This window comes from Cyprinus carpio, chromosome B1 (genome assembly GCF_018340385.1).
Source record: "Cyprinus carpio isolate SPL01 chromosome B1, ASM1834038v1, whole genome shotgun sequence".
Classification (NCBI taxonomy): Eukaryota; Metazoa; Chordata; class Actinopteri; order Cypriniformes; family Cyprinidae; genus Cyprinus; species Cyprinus carpio.
Genome location: NC_056597.1, coordinates 11,167,574 through 11,190,943, shown reverse-complemented (window position 1 = coordinate 11,190,943; position 23,370 = coordinate 11,167,574). Strand labels below are relative to the sequence as shown.

Below are 23,370 nucleotides of genomic sequence, written 5' to 3'. Positions count from 1 at the left end.
ATGGAGGATGCTAAGATAGTGCGAGTGTGTGTTTTAGTTTGTGGCTGGGCGTGTTTGGATGCAAGCATGCATGTGTTTTCCCCGTGAGACAGCATGAAAAGTGTGGTGACAGGGTGAGGTCACCAGAGACGGGAAGCTAATGTAAACAAACACTCCTACACTTAACCAAACCCCAGAGGATATTACTGTAGGTCTTATTACTATGTTCCCTTCATTATAACTAGACAAGAATATAGATACACTGAAAGACTCTCAGGCCTAAAGCTTGGAACTATACACATTTCAGATGGACACGTACAATTACATACGTTGTAGCTCCCTTGCAGCACACAATAAACGTTCAACATTTATGGACCTGGATAGCTACTATTAATTTCTATTAGGCCATTGCAGCCATTTTGAGCCTACTGACAGTAATAAGTGCTCTCAAATGACACTGAGCTGCTCTGAAAGGGTGATGGGAGACAGAGCCTCCTTCCACTAAATATTGTACAGGGTAAGAGTTACCTAAAATGCTATAACGGCAACAACATTATCATTATTTTATATTATAATTAATATTACAATATTATAATTACTATTTATATATAAAAATGCATGAATATTTTAATGATCTTATATTTCCAAATAAAAAATTATTTTATATACTTTTTGTTAGTTGCAAATGTTTTTTTTTATGTAATATTTATATATGGTGTTTTGTTTCAGCATCTCAGATAACACTGATTTTTTATAGTTGTAGTTAACAATACAGCAGCACATTTCTTCTTCTTCCTATTAAGATGCCTTAGAAATCTAACCGTCTTCCTCACACACACACACACACACCCAGGACTGATGGCTTGAACTGTGGAACTAAGGATCCACAATCATGAATCAATGACATCCAACAGAGCTTGAATGGCCTTCAGCAGTGTATTCTGGGATGCTCTAGGTGGGACAGGTGCCTTACTAACCAGACAGTTGGATATGCTAGGGATCAGGAGGAATAGGGGCTGGTGGGTATAGGGGGGTCAGGGACGAAGCAAGGGCAGCAGGCATGGAGAGGAGATGAAAGGCCGTTGGAATTTGTACAGACAGCTGGCTCTCAGCCAGTGAAGTAAAAGAGGGCTTAATGTCACTCAAGATGCCAACAACAACAAAAAGAGAATCTGGACAACTAGTGGCTCATTTTTTCCCCTGTGAATGCTATAGAAAATGCAGCATTTACATTACAAAGAAACAGAGCTACATCAGAGTTAGAACCAGTGTTAATTTAGTTGACAAATAATTTTCGTCATAATGTTTGTCAACAACATTTTTTTCACTGACGACAACGAGATGATGATAAACTTAAACTCTTTTTGAATGACAAAACCTCTGACGAAATATATTGAAATTTTTGTTAACGAATATTTTTGTTAGCGAATAAGTTAGAGAGGGAAGTTTTGGGGAGGGATTATTTTGGTTTAGGTTTATTTCTACTGCGTGGTTCAGAGGTAAGATGTGTACATATGAAATGGCCAGACATAAGCTAAAATACACTTGCTGCACGTCGCATAAAAAACTTTCAAAAATGTCATTATGTTGGGGTAAGAGAAGAGCAGACATAGAATAATCTGACGACGCAAGAGAGAACTAAATTTGGTCAGGTTTTCTCACTAAATTAGGTGTCTCACAGCCATCTCAAATATGCTGTCAATATTAACACTGGTTAGAACCTTAAATAAATATAGTAAAACATTCAAAAAACAACATGCGTGTGCACCACTGATCTATATATGACTGGATCACTCATTGCCAGCAGGCAGTGAAGCCACCGGAAGTGTTCGATCCGCCATCTTACTAATCCCTACCGGCAGAGAGCACCATTGAGTCACATTCAAACTGCTGTCCTAAAATCACCTGATTTGAAGCAAATCAGTCAAACGGGACTAGTTTTTATGTTATGTGTATGTAAATTAATGTTTACTTAAGATGTTATCTGCAGTGTTTACGGTCTTTTGGGGCAGTATAAGCGATATATTTAAAGCGTTTAGGTGGTGGTGTCTGCTGCGCACTGATGACAACACAGGTAATGATCCAACACAAAATATAGCCTATTTCTTTATGAACATAATTATTCAGGAATTATTAAACATGAACGTATTAGTATCAGAAATGGATTTGAATATATTACAATGATTAATACAATTATGTTGTTAATGCTCTATAATGAAATGAAAAGCTTAACTTACTATCTTGGAAATAAAGCTTTATGTCTTTAAATTCGTACTGTATATAGTCAGTTATTTCTCTGAATAAATTAAGATTTCAGAACGAGCACTTTATCGTTTGTTATATATTTTGAGGTCATGTCCGTCTGATGTTTATCATGTTCATGATGTTCGCTACTGTAATGAACGTAGGTTTTTAATAAGTAGGGGAAATTCCCGACATTTAAAAAAATAACCGTTTACATGCCTTGGGTGTTTGCATTGTAAGAATGTGCAGGGATACTTAAGATTTAAAAATGCTGATTTGTTAGGTGATGTTTTCTCATTAAACTCATACAATTTCCTATTAATTCATTGGAACGTTTACGCACACTAGGGATTACCAATATGGCTGTGCGGCGGCTTCACTTTAATGACGTCATGAGCAATCCAGTTCTATATTATAGATCAGTGGTGTGCACTCATAAAATGAAGAAGCTATCCAAATCATTGCACAAAAGTTAAATGAAGTTAAACTCTGCTTTAAGATGGCTGTCGTGGTGTGGAACGCTCCCATTCTTTTACTGTTTTTGTTTGTTTGTTCTGTGTCATTCTCTTACTATCAGTTTTACCAGAGAGGAACTACTGGACATAAGGCAACACACACCAGACAATTGTTTTCCGGTTTTTGGTTATTCAGCTGTTTTGTTGGATGCTTTCGTCCGAGGGGCAGCGGTCCTAGTCAAATGCACGCTTAGACGGAAAAGAGGGAAATGCACCGGCGCGCTGGTTTAACTCTGCCAACGCGGCTTCCGAACTAGACTCCCTAGTATCCATCTAGCGAATCTCCATTCCCTTCCTAACATAAATTAAGGTTGATATTCAGACGTAACAACTCTGAAGAAGATGTGCTCTCCTAATTTAGAGGCGCTCTTCATAAACTCTAAACCGTTCTATTCTCCCCGGGAGTTTTCCTCTTTCATTCTCGTGAATGTGTACATGCCTCCGGACGCATGCGCAAGCGCGATTCAATAGCTGGCCGAACAAATATCTGAAATAAAATCACGGTACTCAGACTCTCTTTTAATTATTCTTGGAGATTTTAACAAAGCAAATCTCTCTAATGAACTGCCAAATAACAGACAGCACGTTACATGTCCCACCAGAGACAGTAATATATTGAATCACTGTTACACAACATTTAAAGATGCATATCACTCTGTTCCATGGGCAACGTGAGCAGACAGGTCTGTAGTCATTATGTCCAATGATTTGGGGTTTTTTGTGGACCGGAATGATGGTGGAGCGTTTAAAGCAGCAGGGAACTTTACTCTGCGCCAGTGATTTGTTGAAGATCTGTGTGAAGACGGGGGCCAGTTGGTCAGCACAGACTTTAAGACAGGCAGGTGAAACACCATCTGGGTCTGAAGCATTCTTAGATTTCTGCTTCCTGAAGGCCCAGTTCACATCCTCTACACAGACCCATCATTGAGTCTGTCCTGTGTTCATCTATAGCTGTTTGGTTTGGTTCAGCTACCAAAACAGACATCAGAAGACTACAACGGACAGTCAGGACTGCTGAGAGGATTATTGGTGCCCCTCCACCCAACCTCCAAGAACTTTACATCTCCAGAGTGAGGAAAAAGGCTAAGAAGATCACTCTGGACCCCTCACACCCAGCCCACTCTCTCTTTAAACTGTTGCCTTCTGGCCAGCGCTGTGCACCAAAGCCAGACACAAGAACAGTTTTTTTCCCCCAGGCCATAATCGCACCTAAACAACACATCAGTACTGCACATCTGTAAATAACTCATTAAACCTTCATCTGTAAATAGCACATATGCACATTCACAGAACTGTCTATGGACATGTTTCCTTTTTCTGTATTTTTATTACAATTGTTATTTAGAATTTATTGTCTATTCTCTCATTTTATGTATGTCTGCACTTTGTTTGTATTTTCTGTACCGGAACACCAAGACAAATTCCTTGTGTGTGAACAGAGTTGGCAATAAAGCTCTTTCTGATTTTGATTCTGAAAATTGTTTCTAACAGAATAAAGAGTACTCTGCCATTTCCTACCAGTCACTGCAAATTCATTTGGGTTAGTGTAAGAAAATATTACTGGCATCTCATCATGCCATATTGCCTGTGGGATGTGATCTCCCACACAGACAGACAGGTCAGATTATTCTGACATGTGATGAGTGCTTGATGACTGCTCAAATCATTATTTATTTAAGTTGATTATTTTGTCTCTGTTAGCTTCTAAACCTTTGTTTTTAGTTTTATTTGTTTACTTCGTTTCAGTTCATTTCATTTTATTCTGTTTTTAATCCATCAATTTTCATTTTTGTTTTAGTGTCTGATAACTCTGACAGAAGAAATCAAGGAGAACAAGGCCTTAAGTTGATTTATTAATGATTGTATCTATGTTAAACATATACTGTATCTATAATATATATTACATTCAATCTCAGATTTAGTTAAACTGACTACAATTCCCCAATGCCCTCTGTGGTTTGGTCCAGAGAGTTCATTTCCACAATCATTATGTGGACTGGGCATGCTCACATACCTCCATCAGAGGCTCACTTCATTGGGAAATTTATGGCCTGCCCGCATGGATTCACCAGCTCCCAGCTGTCCATCACTGTCTGCTGCTGTCCCAGAGAGGACCAGATTTTTTGCTTCTCTTACTTTTTTATGAGTGACTAAAATCAGCTCTTTTTCTATGTCAGATATCACATACTGCTGTGAAAACACTGTGCTCTCTCTCTCTTTATATATATTTTCCAGGACATGTGAAGAAATATCATATAAGACCAAAATTTAAGCTTCTATTTATTGATAGTCTTCCCCTCTGCTGAAGCTCTCAAATAAACTAAAGGTCATGGAGCAAACATGTGTCATATTATATTTAAGAGCAGTGGAGGGGAAGATTTTTAGTCAATAACAAATGTTGGTCTGTTTATCTTCGTCCTATTATCTCCTGGAAGAAAGAACTGGGCTGGAACAACATGAAGCTAAGTAATGTTAATTTTTTGGTGAACAACTGCCTTAAGAATGACTAGCCATTTCAAAATGGTAGCCTGGGTAGCAAAACGGTAGGCATTTAAGTTTCACACTGCAAAAAAAATAAAAATAACATGGATTTACTAGACTAGATAAGCAACTAAATTAAGTGCATTTGGCTTAAAACCAGTGTTGGGCAAGTTACTCTGAAAATGTAATCAAATTACAGATTACTCCTTTTAAAAGTAATCATGTTACTGTTCTGATTAGTTTATTTCAAAAGTAATTAGTTAAATTACTAGTTACGTTACTTTTTTCTCCATGAAATTTATGAAATCCTAGCATACATGCTCCCGATAAATATTTCGCGGGAGCAGGTCTCTAATCCACTGGCACTTGACTCGACAGTGCATGTGCTATATCCTTTTTACAATCTCTAGATTATAAAACACTGCATTCTGTCAGAAATGTAATGCAGCAGTAACGTATAGAGACCTCAGCTTGTAACTATTCTCTAATTACTATTTAGAAAATTATAACGTGTTAGATTACTCCATTACTAAAAAAAGTTATCAAATTACAGTAAAGCGTTACTAAGTAATGCGTTACGGCCCAACACTGCTTAAAAGAAGTAAAATGATCTGCCAGTGAGTTTGTTTTAAAGGTGCTGTATGTAGGATTGACATCGAGTGGTTGAACTATGTATTGCAGTCCAAATTCAAAATATTGGAGAGGGTTTTTTTCACCCAGTCCCTCCTCCACAGATGGACAACACCAACAGGAACGAGCACACCTGACGATGGAAAGCATTGAGCCTTACACTGTAAGTTGATCAGACACATTTGCATTTGTTAAATTGAAAAAAATGTCATATTTGTATTTCGTAGTTTTCATATTTTTCTGTCACGGTTGTTATCTGTATGATAAACAGCCATGACCCATCTGCACCTCTGCACTAATCAGCCACACTGTCTCAAATAAATGCTGTCTTACCAACCAGGTATCACAAAACACAGTGTAAATGGGAGTACTGTCTGAATGTCGAATTAAATTAAATGTTCCTACTAGTAGCCAGGATAAATCAGTTAACCAACTTTAGCTAATTACTTACCTGTCAAGGAGAAAGTTAGCCAACTCAGCATTCATTTTTAAACCTTTGTCTATTTTAAGGTGTCTCCATCTCTCAAACGCATCTCCAATATTTATTCTGCTTTTATTATACTGTTGTTGATCATAAAGATTTTTGTATGTATGTCGAGGCTTTTTAGGATGGGCAGAAAGCTGCTCTGACCCCTTTCGTTTGCCAGCTTCCATGACTGAAATGGAATATGCTGTGTTTCCCACCAACTGGCAACCCGGGCTGCTGAAATACAATTGGGTAAACTGGCAGTGGGCAGGTTTCACAAACCAAAACAGAGACTGACATTCTGGCCCGGAACGCACATTTTCAAAGAAGAATGACTGTAGCATTGTTTTTCAGATAAACAAATATGTGAACTTTTCATTTTTATTATATTTTTTTGAGAATATTATGGTATTTTTATGCTTTAGTAGAGTCAAAAACTTACAGCACATTTAAGCAAAATGCACTTAATTTAGTTTATTCACCTGGAAACAAGACTAAATAACTTATGTTCATCTAGTAAATGCATCTTAATTTAAGTATTTTTAGATATTTTGACTAGAAAAAAAGATAAAAATACTAAGCAAGATATGTCTCTTATTGCAGTGCAGTAGGAGCTCACAACAAAAATTTACCATCGGAAAGGTGAGGAGAACTATATTTAGAAGGCTATGGAAACTGTGATCTAAGAGCAGCTCATCATGTCCCCATGAAAGGGCTCAAGGATAAACAGGTTCAACCTTTAAGCAAGGTATATGGGGACAACCTCTGCTGATCACCCTTTTAAAGCCAAGATGAAGGATGAGAGACTCCTTAAGAATTCATCAAGGCAGTCTCTCCCCAATGACACGTGGCCATAAATGTTTGCTGCAGAGAGCACTCCAGACTGCTTAGTCTGGGTGAAGGTCACTCACAGGGAAATGTCAAATGTCTCTTCATTGGCATGCCTGAGACAATAAGAACGCTGTGCCGCTATAGCTCCACTTCATCAACGTCATTTAACAGCAATGACACTAATGAGCACTCATTTACTCCTTATTAAGGGTTTTATACCCATGTCATGTTAATAACTTTTAACAGGCAGATAATGGGCTGCTTTTAGATGCGGAAGGAGAGGTAGCACAAGTGTATTTTAATTGATTTTTGTTGATATTTAGGAGTGTGTGGGTAAACACATGATTTCAGCTGATTGCCAAGATCAATGTGACTTATGGTGCTGTGCATATTAAAAACTATAGTGTAGGAGTGCATTATTTTTGTGTTATTCATTAGAGAAGTCAGAGGTCAGAGGTGGGCTTACCATTCTGAACATCTAAAATGTGGTGTTTGTCTAGGGTCCATCCTCCCATGTTTGAGGCGTCGAGTTCATAACCTTGGAGGATGGCTGTTCTTTTCTCCCACAAGATCAGATCCAAACAGGACTCATACTCGAATCCCACAGACACTGGAGAGAGAGAGATTGGTGGTATTCATATATGCAAATACATCCTATAAACATCCTATCAAATACAGACTTCTTGAGAACTGCTTGAGAAAGTAATCAATACAGACTAAGTCTAAACACCACATTGAGAGGCATGCAGATAAGTCATCATATAAACATTGGGCTGATAAACCGCACTCGTTCCCAGGGCCTAATCAGATGTCCTACACAATATCAATTCTTCTTTACTGCAGCCTGCCTGAACACTGCAGTGTCTCTATCATAACTTCGGTAAATCTCATAACAGATCTGTGCTTCACCAGGTGCAAATTGTTTAAAATTTATAACTGTTTTCAGCCGATCATATTAAGAAAGCGACCTTATGTCCCCCAGAGAGAATCAATAAGCGCACTGCTATTCGTTGGGCAAAAAATTACCTGCTTAATGCAATTGGCAAAGCAAAGCCTGATGAGAAGGTGAAAGCCAATCAATACTCATGAGACCTAGCTAACCTGTTTACAATTTTACACAGTTCACTTTGTAAAGGCAGAATGCATTCCTGATTTTGTGAAAAAACATGTATTTTGTGGTCCAACATCTTGTGAGTTTGTTTATGTAAGGCGCTGAAAATAAACTGAGGCACTGTCATCAGCAGCTGGCCGTCTTTCTCAACGCTTAAGTGAAAAACAAAGCCACAGATTTGCCTTGACCTTCCTCAGAACAGAAAGAGGCATGTTGTTCTCTGTGGTTTTGCTGATGGGTAATCATACAAGCTAAAAAATACAGTCAGCATAAAAAATGCCACAGTGAAAAAATTTTGCTTCCTGTGCTATTGTTGGCCTTAATCACAACTGCTTTGTTTTCCATTTACAGTTCCTATTTGCATAGGTATATTTAAGGAGACATCCCATAATGCAACTGTCACAGTGGCATGGGCCATTAAGCACATCTACATTCTTGCATGTAACAAATTCAGGCTTTCTACAGAGGGTAATTATATTATACCTAGGTCTGTCGCGGTGAATGAATTTCCCTTGCGGTAATTTTGAGTAGCTTAATAACGCGGTATGCAGTATTGTCGCCATATATATATATATATATATAATCTGTGTGTGTATGTGTTACGATATAACAAGGTCATATTCAGAAACCAATGAAACCGAAACCAAATAGCATTGAAACAGGAAGTGATGTAAACAGACGATAATGTCAAAATAACGATCCACATAACAGAACATAAACCTGACAGTAAGATTGTTAGACTATTGTTAGCCTATATGTATAACAGTTCATTCTGATCCTCATATCTGAATGGACAAGAGACTTTCTATTGATATTTCCACCTACGTGCATTCTAGACGGGCTATCAGTCAGTCTTTAAACCGTTTATTCAACTACACGTTCAAAAACGCGGATTCATTTAAAGAGAGACATAATGAAAAACTAACTTTGAGCACCATGTTAGAAGGCTCAGCTGACCAATGCTAAGACAATTTGGCTTTCCTTGGATATGACAAGGTTGTGGGTTCGAGTCTCGGGCCGGCAATACCATGACTGAGGTGCCCTTGAGGAAGGCACCAAACCCCCAACTGCTCCCCGGGTGCCGCAGCATAAATGGCTGCCCACTGCTCCGGGTGTGTGTTCATGGTGTGTGTGTGTTCACTGCTGTGTGTGTGCACTTTGGATGGGTTAAATGCAGAGAACCAATTCTGAGTATGGGTCACCATACTTGGCTGTATGTCACGTCATTCATTCACAAAATTTCACAAATATATATGACTCGCAAGTAATCGCACATGCTCAATTGATCTCTCTCTCATTCGTTGTCTGTTTAGGCTTGTTAAGTGCAAATTTACGGAGCCTCTGTACAAATCAGCATGGTACACATTATGTTATCATTACTAACTTATTTAATATTCAGTATACATGCACAAAGTGTAAAACGAGAAGGGCATAACCCTATGAAAAAAGAAAGCATGTAAAAATCACAGTTCCTCTGCGGTTTGCTCGTTCCTCATGGTATTGCAATATTGCGGATATCGCAACAGCCCTAATTATTCCTTGACTCTGTGCATCTAAAAACAGTATGTGATAGTGATGTGGTTGTTTATAAGCTCAACAAAACCAGCTGATTTAATATTAACTATTAGTAAAGACGTAAAAAATGCTGTTAATTGTGAGGCTTTTTTGGAAAGTTTTTCAGCAGAGGTGTGATGCTGCATCAATTAACACTCAATTAACAGAATCTTCCGAAAAAATATAATTGGATGAAAGTGCAAAACTTTTCACATTTAATTGTGCTTTCAATATTGAAAAGTCAAAAAAAACAAAAAAACAATCTCTGTTCTGTTCTCTGCGTTTACTCACCCACAGCCTCTGACAGGCCGTAGACTCTTTGGTTGTATGCATCTGTTTTGTCCCAGATGAAGGTGTAGGACAGGTTGGGTTCTGCGGGGAACCACTTCTGAAAGAGGCGTCCCACCACTGCCACCATCAGATGCACCTTCATGAGGTTAAAGGGGATGGTGGCTTGGGTCATGGTCACCTTGAGCACTGGCCGGTAGCCAGCCGCCCGTGAACTCAGATACATCAGGTTTAGGTCACTACCCGGAATCGCCGTCTCCTCCTGAAGAACCTGCACATCAAAGAAAGAAAGAGGGAGTTTCTTGGTAGGGTGTGTATGGAGGAGTTATTGGAGAGGATGATGAGTCCTATTTTTTTTTTCTCAGGATTATTAAAAATCTGTGCCTGTGTTTGCTCTGACCGCCATTTACTTGACATCTTGGATCTAATGAGGGAGATTTTCACGGGCGGAACATGCTTATATTTGCATCACTGTCGGAGGCTATTACTGTGCCGCATTCCACATGCTCGACCACGAGAAATAGTCAACAGACAGAGCAGTGTGGACCACAACTTGCAGTAGAAAAGTTCAAACTGGATTGATTTCAGACTTTCAGACAGCTGGCCCTTCGTACCGGATGAAACACAAGCGTACAGTTAGCGGCATTTAAAGGTGCCCCTGGTGAGGAGTCGCCAAAGTTCAGAGCATTAGTGCTAATTTCTCTCCCTCTTTGAGATGCACAAAAGGAGCACAAGAGATGAGGAGCAGCTTGGATCAACAGAGAGATTCTGCATCACAGCTTTCTCCTCAAGTGCTTAATGAAAAGCCAGTCGAGCCACTGTGGAAAGACTGTAATCCCCCTGTCTTCCAGCTCATGGCATTGTCAAGTGTCCTACTGGGAGGGGACATTTGCTTTTCTCTAACACGGAGGACAAAGGGAGCCAGAGGGAATTTATTTTCTTCTCTTCTTTTTTTTTTTTTTTGATTTGGATGCCGCTGCACTTTCCCGGGGATCAGTAGAGGGGGCTAGATGGCTTTGGGAGAACCTTTGATATGCAGTCTGTGGCTGAAACAACAAAAAAACTCAGGCAAACAGGAAACTAATAATAAGTGGGGGTAAAATAAAAGGGCAGCAAGTTAAGATGAAGTTTGGTGGTTTTAACTCTTATTATTCTCTCAATTTGAAGAGCCAACGGTACCTCCCTAACACTAGCTGATGCCATCCTGCATGTGTTTGTGCATACCCTATGCTCATAGCTTTACTTAAAGGCATCTATAAGCCACAATGCATTCATGCTAGGCACCTGACCTCCCCTCTGTGAACTTTGATTACAGAGTCTGAGCTAATAACATGCTTTACTCCGCCTGCTATAAGCTCTTAATAAATGGCACCGCATGCACTGCCGTGTCTCTACGTGTGCAGCCATGTTATTCTTAGCCACGGGGGCAAGGGCCATAAGTGCATATGGCTGCATTAAAGCAAAATATTTTCTCATTTGCCAAATGAAAGGGAAGATGAAAAAGGCTTTGAAAGTTCATTTGATACAGCCCATTAAATGCACAGTAATAAAGACCAGATTGAGTTTTATCATCAAGCATTTTTTTCATGGTAAGAAAGGAAGCTAGTGTTTCTGCGAAAAGCCGAATCAATGCGCTCTCATTACATTTAGAGGTGTTATGCTTTAAAGGACATAGTAGTTATCGAAGCAAACATGCAAAGCATGATGGGAAATCATATATATCTTTCATTCACTAAATGTCTCATCTGATTTTCCACTGTCGCACGGAGGTTTTCTCTGGACGTGAAAACGTGCCGTTCTCCTCCAGCCAAATAAATTTTTTTCCAGGCCTGCATGACGGCCAAGTAGAAGCAATATGCCTGCCTGTTCGGTGTCACGGCCGCTAAGCATTACGAGCGCTGGATGAGGGGGGCTGAGGGATGTCTGTTTGCCATTTATGTGTGACGCTCTGGGTAAAAAAAAGACCTTAGAGGCCATTACAGCTGAGGTCCAAAGGCCCCACATTAAATGCTAACTTGGTTGGGTCTGATTACCCCTGTTTAGAGTTCCTCTCAAAGCACGCTATAATTCAAATCAGGGCCCATCTACTTTGATGAGTGGGGTTCCACAGAGGGGACAGATGCCCCTGTTGGGGCCGAGGAGAAACATGGGAAGAGGAGTGTGGCCTGTTACATATGCTGCCAACAATAAGGAAACAATTTTTCTCCTTCATGTCTCAGAGCAAACTCGTAAGACAGCATATGTGTTGGCCCTGAGTGCTCGCATTACAGGGGATGTTCCCCCCGGCACATGCCACAGAAAGGTAAGAATGGAAAAGCTGGGTTATAGAGGAAGGGATCAAAAACACATCTGGACACAAGGTAGGGTGGAAGAGAAAATATAGACAGGACAGAGCCAAGTTTTGGGAACCTCTCAATCAACAACAGCACTTTCTTCACATGGCACAGAAAAACGTGAATGAGGAATTCAATCTTGACTTTTATTTTGCTTTTCTTTTTATCATAACAGTTAGGTTTAAAGGATCAGTTCACTCAAAAATGAGAATTCTGTCATTTATGAAAGCTATTTAAGTTGTTACTGCTCATCTGTTGTTAACCGCATGAGTGAATCATTCATTCGATTCATTAAAAGAAGTAAGATTGACTCATTTATAAATTAAACATGCCTAATTCTAATTAATTTTCATTATATTTAAAAGAGTGGCCAAGATCTTTTTTTAATATACCTCTTGTGATTCGCAAATAACGAAAGTCACATGGGTTTTGAACAAGATGGTAAGAATAATAGAGGAATTTTAATTTTTGAGTGAACTATTCCTTTAAGACCTTAAAATTGTTTTGTGCAAGACACAAACTAAGCATGCTTTTATATTTATCTCCCCAAAGACCCAGTGATTTATTTGCTCTGATGTGGGTCCAGTTTTCATTTTTACAGACAGGCAGCAAGAGGTTTGAGTCATTTTAACAGATTATGTAGGGGATAGCGTGTGCGGATTTGCACTATAAAAGGAACAAAAGGAGGGTGTGCAAAAGGATATAAAATGCTGACCAATATCTCCTCAATATGTGGGGTTGCGGTGAAGGCTGTAGTGATTTCTAGTTCTTGCCAGCGCCACAATAAGATTCGAAACTATTTTTTCTCCGAGTACTGCATGCTGGGTACAGGTTGAGGGCAAAGAACAGACTGTTTCCTCACATTTTCTTAACACCATCACTGTTCTCAAAGCCTCCTTCTTTTGCGACTGACTGAACAGTGTGCAGAGCACGTCTAAACTCATTGCACATTCATACTGCCAACTGCCATATGATACCCTCTTCTGTGCATGTAAATAAAGTGTCCAGCTGACCAACTGTTCCATTTACAATGGTGAATTAGCACTTTGGTGGGAAGGAAAAATCTGCACTGTTTTAGTTTTAGGGATCTGCATCACCCACACTGTGGCTTGTATATTTGAAATCTCATATGCACCTGGGCTTAAGGTGTCCAACTGAGCCTTACCTGTGTCTCTGGAATGATGGGGCCATTCTCGGGCGAGGATCGGAAGAAGGTGGAAAGTGGTGTGGCCACGATGAGAGGGCTGGGTCGAATGAAGCCACTCAGGTCGCAGCTGGGGATGTCATTTTCCTCTTTCTTCATAACCAGCGTGTCCATTACATAGAAGACATTCCACGGGATCCATACTGTACGGAATTGCGTGAGAAACGGTGCCCGCTCAAAGCTCAGGGTCAGTGATGCTCCACCATTGGCCAGAATGTCAAACCTACAAATATGAAACAGGAGTGTACTTATAAATTCCAGTATTTTTTTGTACAAAAGTTTACAGAAATTCATATCCACGTAAAAAGAAAAAAGACTGTCATACGCTCCTCATTAGGTATGCGTAATATGCAGCTAATGTACTGCGGAGGTGTTCTCATTGGGTACTCATAAAATTTAGGCTTGTGTGCTGTTGGGTTGAAGTGGTTTTTTTTTATATTTCTTTAACCTTCCTGATCCCAGTGCAGGTCTCCTCTGAGCCAAGTGTTTCTAAGAAGGCCCTTTCCTTCCTGACACAGGGCATTGCCATGGTGAAAAATGCATGATAATGTGGCTGAGCCTTTTTATCATTGCATTTGTGTAAAAGCCAAAACTCTCCCTCGACTCTCTCTCTCCCTCTGTTGCCATGAGAGACTTATTAGAAAGGAAATGAGTCTGGAACTGAGCGTACTGTCCTATATTCCGATATTTTGCAAAGGCTGCAGGGGGAAAGCAAGATAGGGCAGAAAATATGCATGTAGAAGCGTAAGAATTTGCTCACGTGTGTGCACACATACACAGACACAAAAGCAGCTCTGAAGGAGAGGCTGCTGGTGATTGGTCTCCAACAGGGAATCAGAGTACCAGCTACGCATCTGTTAGAGTAAGTGGATGTGGAAGAGGTGTGGGCATGATTATCCACTGCCATTTTACGGTCTGCCCTGCTGTGGTGTTCAAGTGCTGCAACAGCTGGCTGAGTGGGCTAATCTCGGACACACTGCCCCTATCTAAAGCCTCCCCCCTGCACTCTCTCTCTCTTTCAGTCTGGGTCTCCTCCCTCCAGTCCAAGCACTTCTATCATCACGTTTTCTATTAAACATATCTTTCTGGCAGCCTCTTTCCAACTACTTTTTCCATCTATCTCTGTGATGCACTGTCAGGGTCAAACTTCTCTCTCCTCAGTCCTACATGTGCTCATGTGCTCTCTTTCTCACTTAAAGGAAAACAACTGTAGAAAAAATTTAAATCACTTCAAAATTATGGAATTGTGTCATTTCAAATGATAAAAATGCCCCGATACCACACAGTGTGTGAACAGAGCTGTGTCCAGAAAAAGAAACATAGACAACAGAACAACAGAGAGTAGAATGGAGTTATAGAGATTAAGGATGTCTATGAAGTACATATAAGTAATTAAAATAATGTTAAACATTTAATATTCACGTCTGTATAGCGGATGTGTGCGAGCTGATAAGCAGAGGGCGCTGAATGGATTGAGTGCGGCGGCACAGATGCACAAGCTTATAGAGTGAAAATCTAACAGACATCACTGGAAAGTCTGTAGTTCGGTCGGATATGTCAAAAGCAAGTAAGTAAAACAATGCACAAGTTACTAAAGTTATTTGACAGTAAGGAGAGCAAGAGAGAGAGAGTCAGAGAGCGTGCACTTCTGTTGCATGATCTTGATTGCTGTTCGCTCCATTATAGGGGCATTCACTATAAACAACATTTATTTTAAACGTCAAACATACACAATTAACGCAAAAGTGAAACTAGCAGACAGTGAAATAAGCTAGGCTATAAGTGTCCAATACAAACATGTGCACGCGCTGCGCATGTTTAGCTTGCTTTAAAATTATACTTCAGTTTTTCCTTGTACGCGAGGGTCCACGCACAGTGCACGTGGCGCATATTACATCACCAAAATAGCACGTGCGTACTCGTATAATGTGTAATGAGTGGTTCCCTGCATTATTTTAGGAAAACGCCTTGTGATTACATAGCAAGTTAGTACTTGCGTACTCGTATAATGTGTAATGAGTGGTTCCCTGTAACAAAAGCTTATACAATACATTTTCAGTATAATTAAGTGTGGAAATAACTGAAGGAAATATCTGTTTTTTATTATTATTATTATTTTGTCACTGTATCCGATATTAAAAAAAAAAAAAATTACAAATGCTGTGAAAATACAGGTATCGATATCAGTATTGGCGAGCACCAAAAATAAAAGTATCTGTATCGGACATGTTCTGAAAAAAGTGGTATCGGTGCATCCCTAATTTACAGCATTGCTAGATGTATATAACCCTCTTTTGTATGTCATTATAATTTGTGTTTTATTTTATAATTATATAAGATTGTATTATGATTTTATTGCTACTTTTATTTTCTGATTTATATCTTACTCTGTTCTGAATACAAGTAAAATTTAAAGGATTTGCAGACAACTTATAGGTGACTAATGTTTTTTTTTATTCTCTCTCTTTTTGTCTTATCCATGCAGTCAATGTTTTAGAAATAGCTTTGCGGGAAAAAAAAGAACAAACAAGCAAACTAACAAAAACACCCCAGACCATTTGGTTCATATATATAAATATATAAAAGACCCTCCCCTCAAAAGAAATTGGGACAGAAATGGTCGAAAGTGGACAGAAGAGAACTATTGGAAGAAGAGTATTATTTTAATACCAGGTGTAAACAGCGCAAAACTTGTTATTGTCATTGTTAACTAAAACTATTACAATAGTTTTTGTTCCCTGAAAACAGTTAAATATTACATTAAATGTAATATATATATATATATATATATATATATATATATATAAATATATATATATATATATATATATATAAATTAAATACATGGAGAATTATAAAAAATAACAATGACAAAAACACATTTAAAAATAATTATAATATAAAATATAAATAAGGTTAAAATAACACTGGTATCAAAATGACAAAGTAGTACTATAAAAGCAGTCTTGTGAGCAGCAGTTCAAATCTTTTGAAACCAACATAGATTTTTGTGATAAATAGAATCGAAATTTAAGTCTGCACTAAAAATGTAATGCTCAAATCCAATATGGCACCTTTTGATGTGTTGCATCATGTCTGACTTCAATGACACCTTTTGTGAGCCACAGAAGAAAGTAAGTCATACCAGTTAGGAATGACATGCTGGTGAGTTAATAATGATAGAATTTTCATTTTTCATTCAGCTGTTCCTTTAAAGACTTGAATTGACCCCATTCAGTCCACCAGCTGCACCTAAAACACCTCTTCAGCGATTCTATCTTTAATTACACTAAATTCAATTCAATTGCAAACCTTATTTCATTTCCTCTCTGCTTGATTGCTGCCTTTCAGCCATTCAGCACTGACACATGACAGTACATGATGGCAGGTCCTAACAGTCCACTCTCCTTGAACAAGGATGTCTGCTTAAAGATCTTGCTGGTTACAGTTGTGAGGCCTTCATGATTGCGGTGCTGCTGCTCCTTAATAACACTGGGAATGGTTAACAGTATGGGAGAGTGCGGCCCATTGGCTGATTGATTCCACCCTTGTAAATCCAATGCATTTTAAACAGGCCGTTTGCTAAAGCACTGCTTCCTGAAGCAATGCCTGACATTTTCATGAGATGATCTTGGTAGATAAGACAGCACGCTATAAAACACATGCACGCACACACAAACTGTTGTGGAGCCATAAGAGGTTGTGTATTCAATCAAAGTTTTCACACATTTATGTATGTTTTATGCATAAGTACTAAACATAAGTAAACAGATGGGTTTGGTGACATCTGTACACTGTGCTGTATCATGACATTCAGTCATTCAAGGACAGAGACACTATGGAATTGTGTATAGGATGTGTGTCCGCTTATGTTTTCAACCTACATGCCATCCTTCCTTGTGATGGTGAATCCGTGGTCTGGGTAGTGCACAAAGGACACGTTGACTCCAATCAGGGGCGTACCATCTGCAGTGAGCACCTGCCCTCTGATTATGGACACCAGGCTGCAAAACAAACACACATGGTTGGTAAGAAACCCACACACACACTCACTATTAATATGATTTACAGCATGACTGAACATGGATTCCCTAAGCTTTAAAATGTCTAATCCACTGTAAATAACTAGAAAGCACACAAAGTCTGTCTCTCTCACATATGCACACACACACTCACTCTATGCTTATTTATGTGACTCTTGTGCCCCCGTCTCTATAGACAGTCATAATTCAGTCCCCTAAAGGCTCCAGTGGGATTCTTATGTCCTCAATTCCCAAGGCAGATTCTCTTCCGAGGAGCTTCATAAGGATCGATGTGGGCAAAGCTTTTGTTTGAAGAACTGTTACTTTCCCACAGGGGAATAAATAGCTAAAAATACTTAGAAATCCTGCATTGTCAATTACTTTTTTTGAATAGGCGCTTCTCTTTGAAATCACACACCAAAAAAAAAAAAAAAAAAAAAAAAGCAAAGGGTGCAACAGAACTGAACTGAACGAAGGGGTCACGGGATATATTCATATATTAAAAATATATGCAAATATTTAGCAACTATTCATATATTAAGTCAATTTCAATTAATTGAATATTAATTGGCATACCTAATTTAATTGCATTTTTTTTTTTATCAACTGACAGCCCTAAAAAAATAACAAAGAGAATTAGAGCTTGGGTTGTTTTGGGCAGAAAGTGACTTCACAGCAGTGTTGAGGACACCTCGCTCTAATTATTGGCTGATTTTTTCAGGTCATTACTGTTTTTCTGGGGCCTAATCAGCAGTGCAGCAGTGAATCAAAGTGTGGCGTCACCCCTTACTTGGAGCTGGGATAAAGGAAGTGTGGAAATGACCCTAGGGTCACACGCACAGGTAAACATTCCATAAATAAGCTGCCGTTTCTCATGATGTGACCGTAACTCAGAAATCCCATTTGCTTTGTGTGAGATAATAAAACAATAGTGTCCAGTGTTAGCTGCCACAGCCTGAGTGTCCTAAAAGCATGCTGTAATTCACCCTCCTCAGCGCTGTATTTCTGTCTCGTTTGCCCTGAACACCACACGTCACACTCGCTCTCGCTCTGCATGTCTTCCACATGCTCTGAGGGCACCCTGACCAGAAAACCAAGGTTAATATCGCTTACTCAAATGGCTATGAAGATAAAAGCAAGAAGGAAAAAACATTTTTGTCAACTAAAAATGTACTTCAAATTTGTACTCGAATACTAAAAAAATAATAGATACAACAAAAAATAAGTGAAATATATAAATATGTTACCATTAAACTAAAAACAAACAACAATAATAATTTGATACATTTCAAATGCACAACCAATTTTACAAACTATTTTTTTAAGATCATACACAGTCTCTGAAAGCTTTCCCTTTCTGCCCTTTCCTCTCTCTAAGAATAACCTGCACGATGTTGCCATCACAAGGATTACGGCTGGATCCATCTACCAAGGTGCCCAAGGTTACTCAATTCATTCTTAAAGGGATCACACAGATGTGCTCTTCTCCGGATCGCTGACCCTCTCAATGCTCCAGTTGTTTTCCATCCAAACCTCACTGTCTAAAACACCTTCCATTTTGCCAACATGCACCACGCAGAAGCTTAATCTGCTTAAAAGGCCCCTTAGTGCTGGGATGCATGTAGCAAAATGAAAACAAGACATTTTCATGTACACAGGCAGGGGTTTGCTGAGCCAGGCGTTCAAGTGAACGGACGGCTGAAGATGATATAGAAGAAACATCTGGAGAGAGGCTGCTGGGATATACAGGGTATGTGACAGATACTTAATTCTGGAAAATTGAAAAGCTGGCACTTTTGCTCCAGTGGCGTGTTGTTTTACAATGTTTATGCTGCGAATCAATAGGTAGTTACCCTGAGGAAACACAATAACAGCAACTGTTTCTTAGCGGGATTTTCTTTGAAACCTGTTTGACCCAGAAGAAAGAATGTGGAGATATATACTATATAACCAGATTCACAATATCAGCCTTTTTTCAGTCAGCCAAAATATATACAGTATCTGTGCAGTGTCCTTTTATCACCGTTTGTCGTTTTCAGTCCAGGATGAAAACCTACAAATCAAACTGAACTTTACAATGAATACAAAAACCAGAGCCTGTAATGTTTACTTAAACATTTATATTATTTAGCGAGCGATTATTCTATTTTATCATGAGCTGGGAGGATGAGGGAGTCTAGTACACATGGTTTGTGTTACATTCAATGACTGCCAAACGAACTTTCCAGCCAAAATGACCGATATTCGGTGCAGATGTGCCCCGCGTGGGTTTGTGCATTTATTTTTAAATCACATTAGTCTACACCTCCCTTTATCAGATCAGACTTTATCTTGCCACAGAGGTACTTAAAGGTTTAGTGTCCTCACATATGGGGCACTGGTATCGGGCCTATTAAACTCTTTGTTGTAGCTAATCGTGTTATCTGTCATGACCAAATTACAGTTGCCAAGCAATTTTTGAGAGTAATCAAGCTAACTTCAATGTTATTTCCATCTTAACAGAACATGTGCATTGAGTTTTGCATAGGAGGCAGGCGAAGATATAAACAAACTGATCGTTATTGCATTATTATCATGTATCAGTCAAATTGAAACGTGACTGTGAGTATTTGTGGTGTGATCAGTCAACCTCCTTTGTGTTTTTAATTCCAGGTTTCCATAGATATTAGTTTACTCACTCACTGAATATTCGCCAGACACAATAAAAAGGAAATTAAGTTAAAAGCACAAAAAAGCAAAGAGGGACTTGAAATAGCAACAGGTGCTTATTTGACAGAGCAAAATGAGCAAGCAAGGTAAAACAGAGCCATGAAGGCAGCTGACCATGACAACTAAGAAATGATTATATCCATTCAAGCAAACAGAGAGAAGATACTTCGACAAACCCACGCTCTGGATGTGACAACATAATTAATAGCAATGCTTATTCAAGCGGGCTATTATCAGATCTAACATCTCTTTCCAATAACTGTTGGATGGTGCTCTCACATACACAATGCAAATCGAGGCGCATAATTTGTAAATTACAATTTAATGCAACTTCAGAAAATCTTTCTCTCTGTAACCCGGGTCACATGGGTCTTATGAGGTTTTGTCAGCACATCTGTTTCCATGGGAACAGTATGAAGTCTTTTAGAGGGCTGTTAGGAGCAATTGTTGGGAGTCTTTTTTTATGGTGGTAATATGGTCTCTGGAAAGCAGAATATGCTTATCATATCCATATGCTTATCATTTGACATCAGGTCAGCCAATTAATTGTAGTTAATGAACTAATTAGACATGTGCAATCCATAAAATTTACATCACAAGCTGTGATGAACAAGTGCTGCTCTTCAGTATTTTTGAAAATATATTTATTTAAGTGCTGCTCATCACATAGGTAGTAGACAGTATCATTTGCTCTACCAAAGTTTCCACTTTACAAATTTATTTTGAAAACATTTATTTATATACATTATATTTTATACATTTATATATTCATATTTTTAAATGTAATAATATATATATTATATCTTGTGCTCATCAAGGCTGCCTTTTTTCAAAATGGAAATCTTGTGCTATATACACTACCGTTCAAAAGTTTGGAGTCATTAATTTTTTTTACTTCTTTTTTTTAAAGTAATGCATACTTTTATTCAGCAAGGATGTGTTAGATGGATAAAAGGTGATAGTAAAGACTCCTACTGTTGGAAAAGATTTTAATTTTAAATAAATGCGGTTCTTTTTAACTTAACTAAAAGAATCCAGATAAAAGTATCACAGTTTAAAAAAAAAAAAAATTGAAGGAGCACAACAGTTTCCAGCACTGATAATAAATCAGCATATTAGAATGATTTCTGAAGGATCATGTGACACTGAACACTGGAGTAATGTTGCTGAAAATTCAGCTTTGATCACAGAAATAAATTATATTTTAAAGTATATTAAAACAGAAAACCAATATTAGAAATTGAAATAATATCTCACAATATTACAGTTTTTTCAGTATTTTTGATCAAATAAATACAGCCTTGACAAGCAGAAGAGATTCCATTAAAAAACATTAAAAATCTTACTGATCCCAAACTGTTGAACGGCAGTGTATATATATAATATCCACAAAAAAGAAACTTCTATTTGGGATTTTATGACAGCTATATTAGACTTTTGCTGGAAATGAAACGGCATATGGTGTGAACCATGACTGATTTGTTTATAATCTTCTTCTATTCCAACTGATCTAAGAAGAATTACAATGATTCTTGTAATCTGTCATCTACATGGATTACTTCATTGACTTTTTGAACTCTGCACAATAACATTCAATAAATCACAAAAAACCCAGTGGACTTGTATTAAATACGTTTACATGTTCAATGTAAGATGAAGTTCATCAGTTGCCTGATAAAACCTGGACCTCTGGGGCATCCTTATTGTTAAGCAGTGATATACTCCTCACTATTTGAGGTTTAATTTGCTCATTGCAGCAGACACAGCACACAGTCCTACCTTCTGTTAAAGGGGTTGTCTCCGTTAATGACATGAGTGCTTTCCGGGCCAATGAGGAAGCTGATTTGCTGATAGAATGACTGGGCGGCTTGCTGTGGGCTTGCAGGTTGGTTCTGGCTGATGATGTCAATCGGGTCAGGAGAGCCACGGCAGAAGGGCTGAGTCTGACACGAGCTCTGCAGGCAGCAGTCCGGATCCATACAGTCCACCAGGCCATCTGCACACAATGCACATCAAAAATATGAGGTGCCATGTGTTAAAGAGACTTATAGTATATCCTATTTCCTGTCTCACCACTTTTGGGTCTATACTTCATACACCATCCACCCATGTGTTCTCTCACCTTTAGGGTCAAAGGCATGACTGCAATATCCTCTCTTGTTTTGTTTTTTTTTTTTACATTGTCAAGAAATCTCTCTCGCCTCTATCTGTAAACACCTGGTTAATGCTTTGTGTGGAAATGCGATCTGATCTCCCGCAGGTAAGTGCCATAAACCTCTGCCATCCGTCTCAGCAAGTTTATAAAAAGCCCCGTGTACATCTGGCACACCGTCACAGGGGAGGTGTAAAAGAACACATGTGCAAACACACACATACACAAACATGCGCTTTTGTTGCGCTAATCAGTATGAAACCAATTCTTTTTTTTACTGCACCCTGAGCTGACACTGCTCTGGTGAGATCGAGACAGAGTGTCTGACTGTTTGTTTTGCCTTACGAGTGTCCCGGCACCCCCTGCCAAAAGCACCATGCAACTTCATGTGCGATCTGGACCTCTCGTAACTCTCACACTGCTTTAAATCCGGTCCACTATGGCCAAAGTCAACACGCACATGAAAAAATATCTCCAGAGAGCACAGAATCCGTTAACATAGCTTGCTCAGGTCACACAAAACAGAGGTCACGTAATGGGATCTGGACATGAATATGTATTGAAGGAGAAATGTATTCATTTTTTATGTTTGTTTATATAAAGACCTTTATGTTCTCATCTTTTTACAGTACCTTTAGTCAAAGGAAGCCAAATTCAAAGAAATCTGCAATACCTGGCACGATTACTATATGACTGAGAATATATCATAACCTTACTGTATATTTTTCTTTCCGCTTTGGAAAAACTTCAAAGCCTCTTGTCAGGCTTCCAGAGCACTGTAAATCCTTCAGATTTACGATGTTACAGACCGCATTATCTCCAACTAGAAAAATAATCTCAGATACTTTGGA

At 38.8% G+C, this 23,370-nt stretch overlaps 1 protein-coding gene across 20 annotated transcripts in view; it reads right to left on the bottom strand.

The window, feature by feature from the left end:
* LOC109087252 (teneurin-3-like) overlaps positions 1–23,370 on the bottom strand; it is a 497,439-nt gene that overhangs the window by 30,949 nt on the left and 443,120 nt on the right. For all 20 annotated transcript variants that reach the window (XM_042716547.1, XM_042716552.1, XM_042716548.1 and 17 more), the window contains 5 exons: positions 22,147–22,363; positions 17,521–17,640; positions 13,598–13,859; positions 10,103–10,370; positions 7,613–7,756 (listed from right to left, as the gene is read on the bottom strand). In XM_042716547.1, coding sequence (XP_042572481.1) covers positions 7,613–7,756; positions 10,103–10,370; positions 13,598–13,859; positions 17,521–17,640; positions 22,147–22,363 — 1,011 coding nt within the window. The remainder of the gene's footprint in view (positions 1–7,612; positions 7,757–10,102; positions 10,371–13,597; positions 13,860–17,520; positions 17,641–22,146; positions 22,364–23,370) is intronic.